This window comes from Coloeus monedula, assembly GCF_965178545.1.
Source record: "Coloeus monedula genome assembly, chromosome: 27".
NCBI classification, from domain to species: domain Eukaryota; kingdom Metazoa; phylum Chordata; class Aves; order Passeriformes; family Corvidae; genus Coloeus; species Coloeus monedula.
In genome coordinates this window covers 2,224,244-2,238,437 of record NC_138807.1, presented here as the reverse complement: position 1 = coordinate 2,238,437, position 14,194 = coordinate 2,224,244, and the positions used below count along the sequence as shown (strand labels likewise).

Genomic DNA, 14,194 nt, shown 5'->3' with positions numbered 1-14,194 from the left:
AGCAGCCACATAGGATGGCTGTGACCAGATGATCCCCCCGAGGCTGCTGGGCACTGCCCAGGCTCCCCAGGGAATGGGCCCGGCCCCGAGGCTGCCAGAGCTGCAGGAGCGTTTGGACAGCGCTCTCAGGGATGCCCAGGCTGGGGTTGTTGGGGTGTCTGTGCAGGGCCAGGGGCTGCACTGATGATCCCTGAGGGTCCCTTCCAGCTCAGGACATTCTATGGTTCTGTGATACTTGGTAAAACCTAAAGAGTCTCTTTAATTAAAACCCAGCTTTAATCACCCCACATGTCCCCACAGGATCAGGGCCATTGTCAGGTTACTCACACAGGACTTTGCTGAGGGGCTGTGCCTGTTTGGTGGGAGCAGCCTTGGCACAGGCTGGGATTTAGAGCCTTGGCGTGACTCACATTGCAGGGCATGTTCACACCGTGCCTAAAAAGGATGAAAAAAAGGTCTTTCCCAGTGCATTTTCCTTTCTGGAATGGATGTTGTGCAAGATCATCTCAGCAAAGAGCTTTAATTACTGTATTTGCTACAGGAGAAGTGGAAGCCCATGAAGTGTTTTCAGTATCATTTCTCTGAGAGAGCAAAGCAGGTGTTCAGTGTTGGGTGCTCCAGTCCGTGAACTGGGAGGGGGCATCAATTCTGCTTTTTCCCCCCACATTTGTGTTTAGGACAGTAATTACCAAAAAGCCACCAGTGGATTTTATTTTTAACCAAGTTTTGAAATGAAGAGTGAAAAATCAATTGATGTTGAGGTCGGATGTATCTTCTCAGCAGTTTGGGATTAGTGGTGGTTTCCCTGCGCTGTCAGTTGGGGCATTTTCCTGGGGGTGGACAGTGCAGGTGCCCTTTGTGCCGGGATTTCAGTGTGGGCTCACAGGACACTTCCCATTTTTGATCTTTCTGTGACTGTGGGGAGATTCCGCCCCGAATCCGAGTCTCCCCACGTGGGCCCATTCCAGATGTGTGAAAAGCAGGAGGCGGGAGCAGATCTCCATCAGGCCAGCAGGCTTTGGGGTTTGGCACAGCTGGAGTTGTGCCAGTGCTGGTGAGTACCCGGCTCCTCTCCACCCGCCCAGGAGTCCTTTGTCTGCGCTCCTGGGACCTCCCTCTCCCCTCTGGGATATCTTCCCTGACGTTTGAACACTTGCTCTGATTTATGTTTTTAATCTCTAGCCAAGCCCTGCCGCGCTAGTGGGAAGCACGACTCACTAATCCAGGGCTTCCCGGAGCGTGTTCCCTGTGCTGGGCGAGGCGGAGGCGCTGGGCTGGCTCACGTGGGCTTGGGCAGGCACCGACAGGCAGGGCCAGGCTGTGTCCCAGCCCTGCCACCTCCTCCCCTGCCGGCTGGAGAGCTGGGGGGGTGTTGGGGTCGGGCTGGGGGCACAGCACCACCGGGGGATGGATGTTTGGGGATCCACCGCACACACCAACGTGTGGAGCTCAAACCAAGCCAAAAGCAGCTGCAGTTGGCGAGTGGGGAGAGGAGGAGGAGGTCAGAAACTCCTCCGAGGTGAGGGGAGCAGCGCTAGGAGAGAGGAAAGGGGTCGGGAAGCCCCTGCAGACGCTCCAAGCCCGACCGAGCTGGGAGCACACGAGGGTGAAGGCGGGACTCGGGCGGGTCCTGCCCCAGTTCCCACCAAGTGCTGTGTCAGCAGCCGGGCACCGCGTGCTGCCTGCAGCCCCTGCCGGGATGTCTCCGCAGCACCGGGCAGCTCCAGCATGAACAAGTATCTGCAGTGTTTATTGACCCCGGGCAGCTCAGGTAACTCTTTGTGAAGTTTTTGGCTTCCTGCGGGGTGAGGTCGTGGTTTGGGGGGTGCGGCTGGGAAGGAGCAGCTGGAGAGAAGCGACTTCTCCAGGGAGGCTTCTCGCCATTCATTTCCCAGGAGACCTGAGTCCTTGGGCATCTGCCTCTGGAACATGTGGAGTGTGCAAAAAGCTCAGCTTGGCTTTGGAGGGTTTTCATTTTCCTGGGGATTTTGGGTTTTTATTGAAGTGAGGGTTGTGCTGGGGGTGTTGGGTTCTGTGGTTAAAAGTGGCCAAGGAGCTGCAGGTGTCTGAGTCCTAAAGGAGCTGCAGAGTTTTAATTCCAGCTTTTGAATGGTTTGAAGCCAGACAGGTTTTAAAAACAGCTTAGGTTTTGCTTTTAGCCTTTCATACATTGCAACTGAAGTGTTTTAATGTAATACAGCTTGAAAGGTGCTTTTCTTTAGCTTTTGACTTCGTTTTCCAAGTGTCCAGTTGTGACTGAGTTGAAGTAGTTGGGTTTTGGTTGGTTTGGTTTTTTTTTTTCTTTTTTCTTGTCTTAAGTGGGAATTTTTCACCCACACTAGTTAAAGAAATGAGACAGGTGTGGAGAAGATAACTTATCTTGAGCACACTAGAAAAAGGCTGGAAAATTAAAGGATGGGTGGATGTTGCTGCTTGTGACTGTGCTGGTTGAGGTAGGTTTTCAAGGTGGAGTTGAATAGAGGGAAAAGAAGACACCAGAATATTTGAAATATTTAAATACTTTTTTTTTTCTTTGAAAAGAAGACTTACTCTGCTAATTACATTTTGGAGTAGATCCTTAGTTTTATCCAACACTATCCACAGGAGATGTGGAAGTGTTTTCTGGTCTTTTTCTCAGAAACAGAAAAAAACAAATCTCTGTTAAGTTCGTTGTTTTTTTTTCCCCCAAACAGAATTTCAACTTTTCTTGTATTTTGAGGAGTAACTTCAGAGCTAAACTGAGAGGGGGAATGGAAAGATCTCCAAAGAACCCAAACATTGAATATCCAGATTTATATACGGTGAGACTCCTTCCAGCCTGTGCATGACAGGCCATGGGGTCAGGGTGTATTTTGGGTGCCAGTGTTTGTCCTCTGCCTGTCCTGGCCCATCCACCAGTTGGGATTCTCACATCCTTTCCTAAGTTATGGGAGAAATGTGCCAATGATGTGATTTCCTCTTAGGAAAATGTGTCACAGACCTTGATGCTCTTTGCTGTTTTCCGCCAGCGTGGGTGGGACTGTCGGTGATTCTGGGGATAGAGGGATGGGAACGAGGGGTTTGTGTGGGCCAGGTCATCGTGTCCTGGCTTTGCATCCCTGGATTTAACTGGTGTTGCTGTGGGAGGCAGTGGCAGTCCCAGGTGTCTCTGGGGGCTCTCTGTGAAGCCACCAGGAGGGTGAAGCTACCACGTTCAGTGGCTTGAGGACCTTTCAGATTCTTGTTTCGCTGCACCAGAGATAAAACTGCCCAAAACTGTGTTTTCTTGAGTAAACTGAGGAGGTCGGTGCTGCATCCCGGGGCGTTTCTGTCTGAGCTGCTTTGTGGGATGTGCTCTCATGAGTTTCCTGCTGAGTGAGTCGTTCCCTGATAACACTTCCAGCTCGGGAAGAACCCTCTGGAGCTGCTCCTGCTGCAATGAACCCACATGGGCAGGTCCCTGTCTCAGGAGAGCAGGACTTCGGACAAGGACCTGGAGGGCCAGGAGCCAGGGAATGGCTTCCCAGTGCCAGAGGGCAGGGCTGGATGGGATCTTGGGCAGGAATTGTTCCCTGGGAGGGTGGGCAGGCCCTGGCACAGGGTGCCCAGAGCAGCTGGGGCTGCCCCTGGATCCCTGGCAGTGTCCAAGGCCAGGCTGGACATTGGGGCTTGGAGCAGCCTGGGACAGTGGAAGGGGTCCAGGAACAAGATGGGCTTCAAGGTCCTTTCCAACCCAAACCATTCCACGATTTCTCCCTGGCCACTGCCTGCCCTCAGTCTGGGATGGCTGAGCTGAGGAAATGGCTCAGAGTACAATGCAGAGGTGGTGTCTGGCTGCTCTGGTCCCTCGTGACCCCCTCCCTGTGCTGTGTCACCCCTGGGGTTCAGCCCACGGGGACAGGTGGCCCCATTGGCCACAACACCTGGAGAAACCAGTGCTGCCCAGGCTGGGTCCCAGCAGGGCTAAAAATACCTTGGAGTGAGAGATGACTGTTCAGGCTTTTTTTCAGCCTTGCTAATATCAGACTTTCTTTTCTCATATCTGCATCCGTTTTTCCACTAAAGAAATGACTGTGGAGGTTCATGGTGTACTTTGAGGATGTGGCATGAAATAGCTCCCCTGGAGGAACAAATCCAAGGAGTGGGGTGCACAGGATTCTTCTGCCTCCAATACCTCTGAAACCTTGCTTCCTGATGTTCCTTGACCAGGACAAGGTTATCTCTGCTTTTAACACTTAATTTTATAATTAAATTTACTTCTCAAAAACACAAAAAAGGAGCAAAACAAATCCTTGGACTAGGGTTAAGTTTAAAGTTGAAGAAACATTTCTTTTATCTCCCCTTCCCTGCCCTCCTAACCCATTTCCTCTGGATGATTATTTGAAATGTACTATTTTAAATCTCAGTGTTAATTATTTCCAAGCGGTTGCATATTCTTGTTAAATTAATTGTTGGAAATTTGCTTCGGGTCCCGGCAAATGAGCTCTGTGCCAAAACCTGCCATTTCTTGTGTGCTCTTTAATTCTGAAGAGCAGCAGAACTCAGGCTGCTGGTAAAGCCTCTCTGAAATATTTTGTTCTTGAGGAACCGCTGTCTCTTCTGTGAAGTGTTAAATGAAAAGCTCAGAATGATTTTCCAGCGGTGATAATTTTCCTGCAATCACAGAGGTTGTCCCTTTGCTGAGTGCTGGCACTGTAAACACAGCGAGCTCTTAAACCAACAAAGCTGTTCCGATGACGTGAAATAAAAATGCCTTTATTTTTTCCTTTTCCAAAGAGTCTTCAAACAGCTTTCACCTTGCCCACCTCGCCATGAATGCACCTTTTGTTGCCAGCTGCAGGTGACCCAAGGGAATGGGTGACTTCAGCAGCAGCAGGGCTTGAAAATCAAAAAGAGCTGTGAGATTGAGTCCAACAGTTGGCCACAGTCACCACTAAACCACATCCCCAGGTGTCACATGCCCACGATTTTTGAACACTTGCAGGGATGAGGACTCCATCACTGCCTGTCCCAGTGCCTGACAACCCTTTCCATGAAGAAATTTTCCCAATATCCAGCCCAAACCTCCCCTGGCCCAGCCTGAGGCCGTTCCCTCTCCTCCTGTCCCTGTTCCCTGCGAGCAGAGCCCGACCCCCCCGGCTGCCCCCTCCTGTCAGGGACTTGTTCAGAGCCACAAGGTCCCCCCTGAGCCTCCTTTGCTCCAGCCTGAGCCCCTTTCCCAGCTCCCTCAGCCATTCCTGGTGCTCCAGCCCCTTCCCAGCTCCAGCCCCTCAGTGTCTCTCTTGTGGGTTCACTACAAGAAAGGTTCATTGTCTTTTGACCTGTGCTGGTCCCTCTGCAGCTTGGCCAGCAAAGCCTTTCATTTTGAATTCCTAATTGCTGTAAATTTGGAAGTTTTTCATTTTTGCTGCCTTTTTGTCTGGCAGCAGCTGAGCAGCTCTGTTGGATCTGGAAGAAGAAGTTGTCATCCAGTTGCTCAGAGCAGCTGTGGCTGCTGCATCCCTGGAAGTGTCCAAGGTTGGATGGGGCTTAGAACACCTGGGACAGTGGGAGGTGTCTCTGCCCATGGCAGGAGTGGGACTGGAGGAGCTTTAAGGTCCCTCCCAACCCAAACCATCCTGGGATTCTGTTCCCCGCGTGCATTCAAGAGCTGGACTCCTTTTCCAAAACCTGCAGGTTTGCATTGGCCAGCACCTGTCACACATTTGGGCTTTTCTGTATTTAAAGCATCTCAGGTACGTGCTGTGGCAGGGCTGGACAAAAAAAAGGCAAGACTTTTCTCTGGAATGATTCACTGTAAATTAAGTTTTACCTTCACCCAGGCGACCTTGTCCTCCCACTCTTCTTTAATGTCAGCTTTGTTTACTGCCCTTGCCTGTTGCCCAAACTAGAAGGACCAGTGAGGAGTCTCTGGCTCAGGGAAGCTTTGTAATAATCCAGCTCCACCTTGGAACTGAGGCCTCGTGTCCCACAACCAGCGTGACATTAATCAGGGAAAAAACCCATCAGCCCAGTTTTTTTTTTAGGCAGAATCTTGTTTTATGCTTCCATGTTTTCTGTGCTGCAATGGCTGGTTTAAGCACAGCTCAATTGGGTGTGTTCTAAAGCAGGTCTGGGTTAAGTAAATTGTTCACTGAGGTTCTGTGTAAAATATTAATAACTTGTTTTCTATAACATTGATGGTATCCTCACCTTTTGTGTCTCAGGAGGGTTATTTCATATGTCTGAGGTACATTAATTTATTAAAATAGTTTGTACTTTAAAAAGTGTTTAGTTCACAATCCTGCAAGGAGTTGGCATCTCAAGTCTCATTATCTCGTGATTCCTGAGGGACAGAGCAGACTCTGCTTTCCATCCCTCCAAAAAGAGTTATTTCACTCGGAGTGCCTCAGGAACTGCAGCCATTGGTACATCAGAACAGCAACCCCAGTGTAGCTCCTCCTGTACACCCTGAGTAGCCAGGTGTCGCGGGTTCGGTTTGTAACCGGGCAGAAACACCAATTTAGTGTAGTGGTTTGGTCCAAAATACTCATTACTGTTTATCTGCTGTGAGATAAGAATGAGGAGAAACGCAAAGCAGGCACCAAACGTGAAAGAATATAAAGAAGTTTATTAACAGACCTAAAAGAGGGGAAAAAAAATTATACCACACCTTCAGAACTCTCCTCCTCCCCCCACCTTCCTCCCTTCTCCCACTGACAATGTAAAACACAACCCTTAAGATGTTCAGTCTGTTACCACTTCCATAATAACCTTGTCCAGTCCATTTAGAAAGAGAAGTCTCTTCTTGCTTGTGCTATGAAAACATTATCACAACAAGACAGCCACCCACTTCCAAATATTGTTCAGTCCATTTAGGAAGAGGAGTCTCTCTGCCTGCGTGTGAGTCCTTTCCCCCTGACTTGCAGCTTTTCCCGCAACTGCTTTCGAGGGTCCACTCTGGAAGTTTCTTGGGGTACAATTTTAAGGTTGAGCCGTTCAGAAACAAAAACAGAGGCCCTTCTCCTTCCCTGGGAGCAAAGGGTCTTCATCATCTTCCATCATTAGGACTATCTCTGGGAGCATCTCTAGGTACTGAGGTTTTCTCCTTTCCTGTTTGGAGCAAAAGTCCTCATCTGGTTCATCTCTCCCTGTCCAAACTTCTCATGAAATTACAGCTGTGTCAGCATCTGCCTATCTCAGTGCAGGTGCTTTTGCTTACGAGTTGAACACTCCACCCCCCATATCTTCATGAAATTACAACAGGATACTCTGATATATCATAGCTTCACAACAGAATTTCAGCTTTAAGCATCTCCTCTCTCTCTTCCCTCAGGTTTTCAGCTCTTCACAGCAGTAAAAGGGTTAATCTCACCTCGGCCTTGCAGCTTTGCAGATGGAATGTTGAATTTTTCTTATCGCAGTGGAGAGGGGGGAGAGCCGAGCCGCTCCGGCTGCCCACGGCAAGGCAGTGGGGGGGGTTCCATGGCTGGAACAGGTCCATGGCTCCAGGATGGCCGTGGCCCTGCCCGGCCTGGCCCAAGCAGGGCCTGGCCGGGTCCGCTGGCCCCCACACGGGGCCCGCAGCCACCTGTGCCAGCGCCGGAAACGAGAGAGAGCTTGGAGGGGGAGTTTGTCTATTCTTAAGTGTGGATCACAGAGGTGGTCACAACTTTAAGTGGCTTAGAGAATTGTCCATATTCAAACTGGCCGCTGATAGGTTCTATCAGTTCCCAGAGGAAACTGTAAGCACCCCTTAGCAAGGACGTCCCTTCTGGGACTATGCTTGCTAATCTATGACACCAGGTTAGTGAAAGGAAGAGGAATAAAGGGAAAGGTGAAGCAGACTCCTTTGAGTGTCACATCCCAGTGGTAGGAAGATCCTTCCCTTTCCTGGTTCCTGGGAGTGTAGTTTGGCAGCTGAAAAGCTGCTCTGATTTCCAATAGCAGGTTGAAGATCTCTGATTTGGAGACTTGTGTGTTTATGCCTCATCATTTATATATGTATATATATTTGTGTGTGTGTTTTCATATAAATAAACCCCCCTCCTTCTGTGTTTCTGCTGCATTATCTGCAGATGCCTCGTGGCCAGAGGGGATGGTGCTGATGGCCATCGTGGAGCCACTTACACAAGTCTTTCATGGCCAGGCAGCCTTTGATCAGCAGTGCTGGAGAATCCATCAGGCCTCCCCCACACTTCCACAAGAGCTCTTCCTCTGCCCTGCCTCAAAGCCTGGGGCTTGTCCTGAGGTTACAACATGTGTTTTCATCTGGCCATTCCAGCCACAGAAAATGTGCCAGGAGTTTTATGCTAGAGATGAACAGCAGAGATCCAGACACCAGATCCATGCTGGGGTTGCCCTCTGCTTTCCCTGATCCTGATACATTTAAAATAGTTTGGTTTTCTGCATGGACAAGATGGCTTTTGTTTGGTTAGGGTTTGTTGCTTTATTTTGGCAAGTCTCTAGATCCAGACTCTGGGTTCTCTGTTTGCAGGCCATCTCATATTTAGCCCTGCATGAATTATCAGGCTTTCAGCAGTTCCCTTAAAATATTTGTGTCTCAATTCTGATGTAGAGAGTAGTAGCTGACTCCTCCAGGCTTCAGTGCACCGGTCCTTTCTGCCAGTGTGGAGCTGATGTTTCACACCGTGGTCAGAGATGAGTGGTGGGCGTGGAGGGCTGTCTGCTCCTTACCACTTCTTAGGCTGATCTTACCCCTAATCATTCTGATAAGCTGTACGTACCCTTGCCTTGATGCTGCTGCTGTTTGCGTATGGCTTTGTTCGTGTTTCTTCCTTGTTACCTGCTTTTCTTCAAGGTTTCTAACCAGGAATTGGCCTGTGCAGTGCCCACTGCCCTGGTTTGTCACCTGCTCACTCCCTTTGTCCCTGGCTGTGCTGGCTGTCCAAGGGAGGAGCACACCCTGGGTTTGGAAATGCTCTTTGTGTCATCATTACAGCTCTCTGCAATAGCTGGAGGGGAACTGCTTATAGAAATAGCACCTTGTTCCTCTTCCCCTGTGTTTCTGGCTCTGAACAGGGCTCAGACAGGCCTGTGGAAGGTGGTGACAACACGCTGCCATTGCCCAGAGTCCCCGTTCAATCAGGAGCTAATTGGTTTGGAAAACAACTTCACAAACCCAAAGGGTTAAAAAGCGTTTTCTGAAACCGCTGCCTTTATTTTAACCCACCCTCTTTCATTCTGCTTCCTTGGGGGCCAGTTCTGCCAACTGCTAGACAGATCCTTTTCCTGTTGCCAAAGGAAGCTGGGCATTCATGCACCCTCTCTAAAAAACCCCAAACCTACCCCTGCTTCCCCCTCCAAAAAACCCCAAACCCCTCAGTCTTATGAGAATGGTAGAAACAGCTCTTTTAATACTGTTTGTTTCTGACTGTTACAAGAAATTCTCTCATCCCTCTTAGACCTGAGAGGTTTTTTATTTCCTGTCTTCTATCTCTTTGCTTATTGTTTGGGTCTTCTGCATACCCATGTTGGAGAGCCAGTTTTAGTGCTGTCCTTGTAGCAGAGAACAAAAGTTCCTCTGGAATGTCAGCATCCAGAGATGCTGTGATAAAACAAGGGCTGAAAGCAGTTCAGAGTCAAAAAGCAGCTGTTAATGTTCCCATAGCTTCTGTGGGTTTGCTAAATGCCACTGTCTTTGTTGGAGTCCTGGAATGGTGTGGGTTGGGAGGGACTTTAAAAATCATCTCATTCCACCCCTGCCACGGGCAGGGACACCTTCCACTGTTCCAGGCTGCTCCAAGCCCCAATGTCCAGCCTGGCCTTGGGCACTGCCAGGGATGCAGGGGCAGCCCCAGCTGCTCTGGGCACCCTGTGCCAGGGTCTGCCCACCCTGCCAGGGAACAATTCCTGCCCAAGATCCCATCCAGCCCTGCCCTCTGGCACTGGGAAGCCATTCCCTGGCTCCTGGCCCTCCATGCCTTGTCCCCAGTCCCTCTGCAGCTCTCCTGGAGCCCCTTTAGGCCCTGCAAGGGGCTCGGAGCTCTCCCTGGAGCCTTCTCTTCCCCAGGCTGGATGTGGAAGAGAGGCCACTGAAGGGACTTTTCTGAAAAGGGAAATGTTTTGGGTGTTCAGTGTTCTTGTCTTGGTGGTTGATCTGAATGGCTGAGTTGTGTTGCCTGTTGTAATTTTTCCTTCCCAGCAGCTCTCAGTTTGTCAGTCCAGATCAGACTGGTTTTCCTGCAGCTGCCATGAGAAACACTGAGCCTTGAGGAATATTGGATGCTCTTGGTGGGCTTTAGGTGTTGGCAGTGAGAAGTGAGAATCTAATCCACATTTTCTTGCAGGAATCCTCTTTCCCCCTTGGTGGCCTCATTGAATTAAGCAGATAATTCTGTGCACAATCAGCTCCCCTTGGGCCTAATACAGTGATTATTCTTTGGTGCCCTGAAGAATATTTAATTTATAGAGCTTTTCCATGAGTATTAAAAGCACTTTGTTAGCAGATCTTTAGTCCTGGGAGTAGTTTGTACAATCTGGTCTAGTCTAGGCCAGAGAACATCACTGGTGGCTTTTGGTATCCAACATTTATTTATTCTGTGGTGCAAGACTGTGGCTTTTGGTTGTGTCATTCAGTGTTGGGGTTTGATCAGAGCAGACCTTGAAAAGACCTCTTTTAAATTGTACTTGAATTGCTGGCAGTAAATGATTTTCTTTCCTCTTTCCAGAGCGAGGCTATGATCCCTACAACCCAGAGCTTCCCAGGCCCTCACTGGAGGCGGAGGATGGCACTCTGGCTGACATTACAGATGTCACACCTGGAATTCTGGAGCTGGAGCTGGTCAACAAGGCCATTGAGGCGGTGAAGAACGAAGTGGAGAGGGAGCAGAAGAAGTACGAGGAGCTCCTGGAAACCACGAAGGAGTTGGGTGCTTCAGAGGGCTCCTCACTCATTTCAAACTCACCTGTGTCGGCTGCTGGGCCTCAGAATGATTCCTTTGCCTCCTTGGAGTATAATCCAGGGAGCTACAACTTCAGTAATAACTCAGACTACAACCCCACTCCTCTGGCTGCTGCTGGCCGGTCCAGTAAATACACTCTGGATTCCTCCCGCTCCAAAGGGAGCTCCCTGGAATATGTCCCCAAGGCTGTAGTGCAGAATAAAAAATACAGCAGCACTGTCACTAACAATAAATATGTGATTGACGACTCCAAGCCCTCCACAGACTTGGAATATGACCCCCTTTCCAATTACTCTGCCAGGCTGTTGGGCAAAGCCACAACCAAGGGGTCCAAAAGGGAAAGGGCCTCTGATTATGAGGAGTCTTATTCTCCATCAAGGAAGAAGCTCTGTGAAGATCCTGATGACGATGAGGTGTTGGCCAGGTTCTCCTCCTCTGAAGATGAGGCTGAGGTGGAATATAAAACAGCTTCTGGTAGTTCACCCTCAAAAGGTGGTTCTGAGGGTGAGTCAAACAACTCGAGTGAGTCCAGCAAAGAGCAGAGCACCAAAGTGGATGGCTCTGCTTCCCAGGAGAGCAAAGAAGCAGCACAGCACAGGGAGGACCTTCCAAATTCACAGAAAAACCTTGCCAAGAACTCACCAGACAAGAACCCAAAAGCAGTGAAGTTGTGTTCTGGTAAGAACAACAAGGAAATTGAAAATAAAAACAAAGACTCCAAAGACAAAACAAAAAGGAAGAAAACAGATGTTAGTAAAACATCAGGCCTCAGTGAGGCTGGGAAGAAGGAGAAAAATAAAAATACAGACAAAGACAAAGTGCTCAAGAAAGAAGAAAAATTAAAAATCAAGAATGAAGAGAAAAACTGCAAAGACAAAAATGTCAAAGTGAAAGCAGATGGGAACTTGAAGAAACCTGAAAAACAGAAGTCAGAAAAGGTGGATGGGTGTAAGAAAGAAAAATCCAAGTCCACCACCAGCAGTTCAGGGAAAAGCAAGAGCGAAGGTGTTACCAAGGGCACAGAGAAAGTGGGGAGCAGCAAGAAGGACTCACAGAGCAAAACAGCTGATGTGAAAAATGGCAAGGAAAGCTCTGGTCGTAAAAACAAAGAGAAAGGGACCAAGAGTTCCCTGGAGCAAAAGAAAGACAAGGTCAGTTCTGCTGGAAAAGGAGACCCGAAGAAGGGTCGGAAGCAGCGGAGTTTGAGTCACGTGGACCTGTTTGGAGATGAGAGTGGAGATGACGATGACAAAGGCCGGCCTTTGTCCTCCTCCTTACTTGATGTGAGCTCGGACTCGGATGGGGCCGACTCTGGCTCAGCCTCTGAGAGTGACAAGGACAGGACAAAGAAAGTGAAGCGCTCCAAGTTGTCCAAGTCGTCATCATCTTCCTCAACATCTGATGACATTGATTATTCCATCCTTGAGAAAGATGTGGACTTCGAGTCAGATCCCATGGAAGAGTGTCTGAGGATCTTTAATGAATCTAAAGATGTGAAAACTGAAGACAAGGGAAGGCTGGGGAAACAGGTAATGCTGCGTTGGGCTGGTTGTGTGTGTGCTCTCCCCTCCAAAGGTGGAAGGATTCTGGTTCGGTTTAGTGGTGTTGCTTATCTCAAGCAGCTGAAGAGGGAGATTCCGTGTGTTGGGAGAATCTCATCCTTGTCATGACTGAGTGCTTGGAAGTGTTTGCACCTGAGTTTACCTGCTGGGTTGAAAGCTGCTGTGAAATGTGAGGGTTCAGTTCCCTTTTGTGTGGAAGGCTTTCAGCTTTCAGGGTTATCAGTTACTGCTGTCTGGCCTGAGAACCTTGGGAGAAAAGGCTTCAGGGAGTGAGTTTTGGGGGTTTCAAAGCCAATCTGAGATTGCCAGTCTGGGCACTGCCTTCTTGTTGCAGCAGAGTTTAAGGAACATAGGGACAGGTAGAACCTGGACAGGGTGTTGGTGCAAGTAAGTCCAGTATTTGTCACTGACACTTTGTCCCCAAATTCCTCTTTCCTATTCTAAATGCATGCTGCAGGTAGTTCCTGGGGATCTCTGGATAGCTTGTGGGTGGTGCAAGCAAGAAATGGAGGGTAGAATTTCTTCCAGTGGTACCAGGGGCTTCAATCTAAGGAGGTAAAAAGACAGTATTTACATAAAAAGAGTTTTGGCAGTGACTGACTGGTCCCTGGAGGATGGAAACCTCTCGGTTTTGAAGATTAGAACAGAGTGGAGAACTCATGATGAGAAGGACATTGAGGGGCTGGAGCGTGTCCAGAGAAGGGAACGGAGCTGGGGAAGGGGCTGGAGCCCCAGGAGTGGCTGAGGGAGCTGGGAAAGGGGCTGAGCCTGGAGCAAAGGAGGCTCAGGGGGGACCTTGTGGCTCTGCACAAGTCCCTGACAGGAGGGGGCAGCCGGGGGGGTCGGGCTCTGCTGCCAGGGAACAGGGACAGGAGGAGAGGGAACGGCCTCAGGCTGGGCCAGGGGAGGTTTGGGCTGGATATTGGGAAAATTTCTTCATGGAAAGGGTTGTCAGGCACTGGAAGGGGCTGCCCAGGCCAGTGGTGGAGTCACCATCCCTGGAAGTGTTCAAAAAACGTGTGGATGTGGCACTTGGGACAGAGCTTAGTGGTGACCATGGTGGTGGTGCTGGTTGATGGTTGGACTTGATGATCTTAAAGGTCTTTTCCAGCCTTAACAATTCCATGTTTCTACATGTAAAAGGTTAGAAAGCAGCTTCTGGCAGTGATCCTCCCACAGCATCTGAAGCAGGGAAGTAGGAGCAGACAAAACTCATCCTTCATCTTCTGACATCCCAGTTTCGCTGGGCAGCAAGACAAACCATCCAGCTGGGAGCAGCTCCTGGGCTCAGGCAGGGGTGTGTGACTTGCTGTCAGACCCAGCACCCTCAGCATCCCTGGCTGGGATGATTTTGCTGTACCAGGTGTTCAGGGAATGGGATTGGGAACAGCTTTACAGATGTAAAAGGTGACAAATTTGCCAACATTGAGAAAACATCCCAAACTTGTATCTGTGTTTTCCGTCTGACTGCAGTGCAGGGGTGCCAGGTGAGGCAGCTCTGTTACCTGGGAGGCTTCATAGAATCCTGGAATGGGTTGGGTTGGAGGGATCTCAAAGCCCATCCAGTACCATGGGCAGGGACACCTCCCACTGTCCCAGGCTGCTCCAAGCCCCAGTGTCCAGCCTGGCCTTGGGCACTGCCAGGGATCCAGGGGCAGCTCCAGCTGCTCTGGGCACCCTGTGCCAGGGCCTGCCCACCCTCCCAGGGAACAATTCCTTCCCAAGATCCCATCCAGCCCTGCCCTCTGG

General features: G+C 49.8%; 1 protein-coding gene across 1 annotated transcript in view; it reads left to right on the top strand.

Moving 5' to 3' along the window:
• REXO1 (RNA exonuclease 1 homolog) overlaps nucleotides 1-14,194 on the top strand; it is a 47,306-nt gene that overhangs the window by 5,187 nt on the left and 27,925 nt on the right. Inside the window, exon 2 of the mRNA XM_082297998.1 lies at nucleotides 10,650-12,412. Coding sequence (XP_082154124.1) covers nucleotides 10,650-12,412 — 1,763 coding nt within the window. The remainder of the gene's footprint in view (nucleotides 1-10,649; nucleotides 12,413-14,194) is intronic.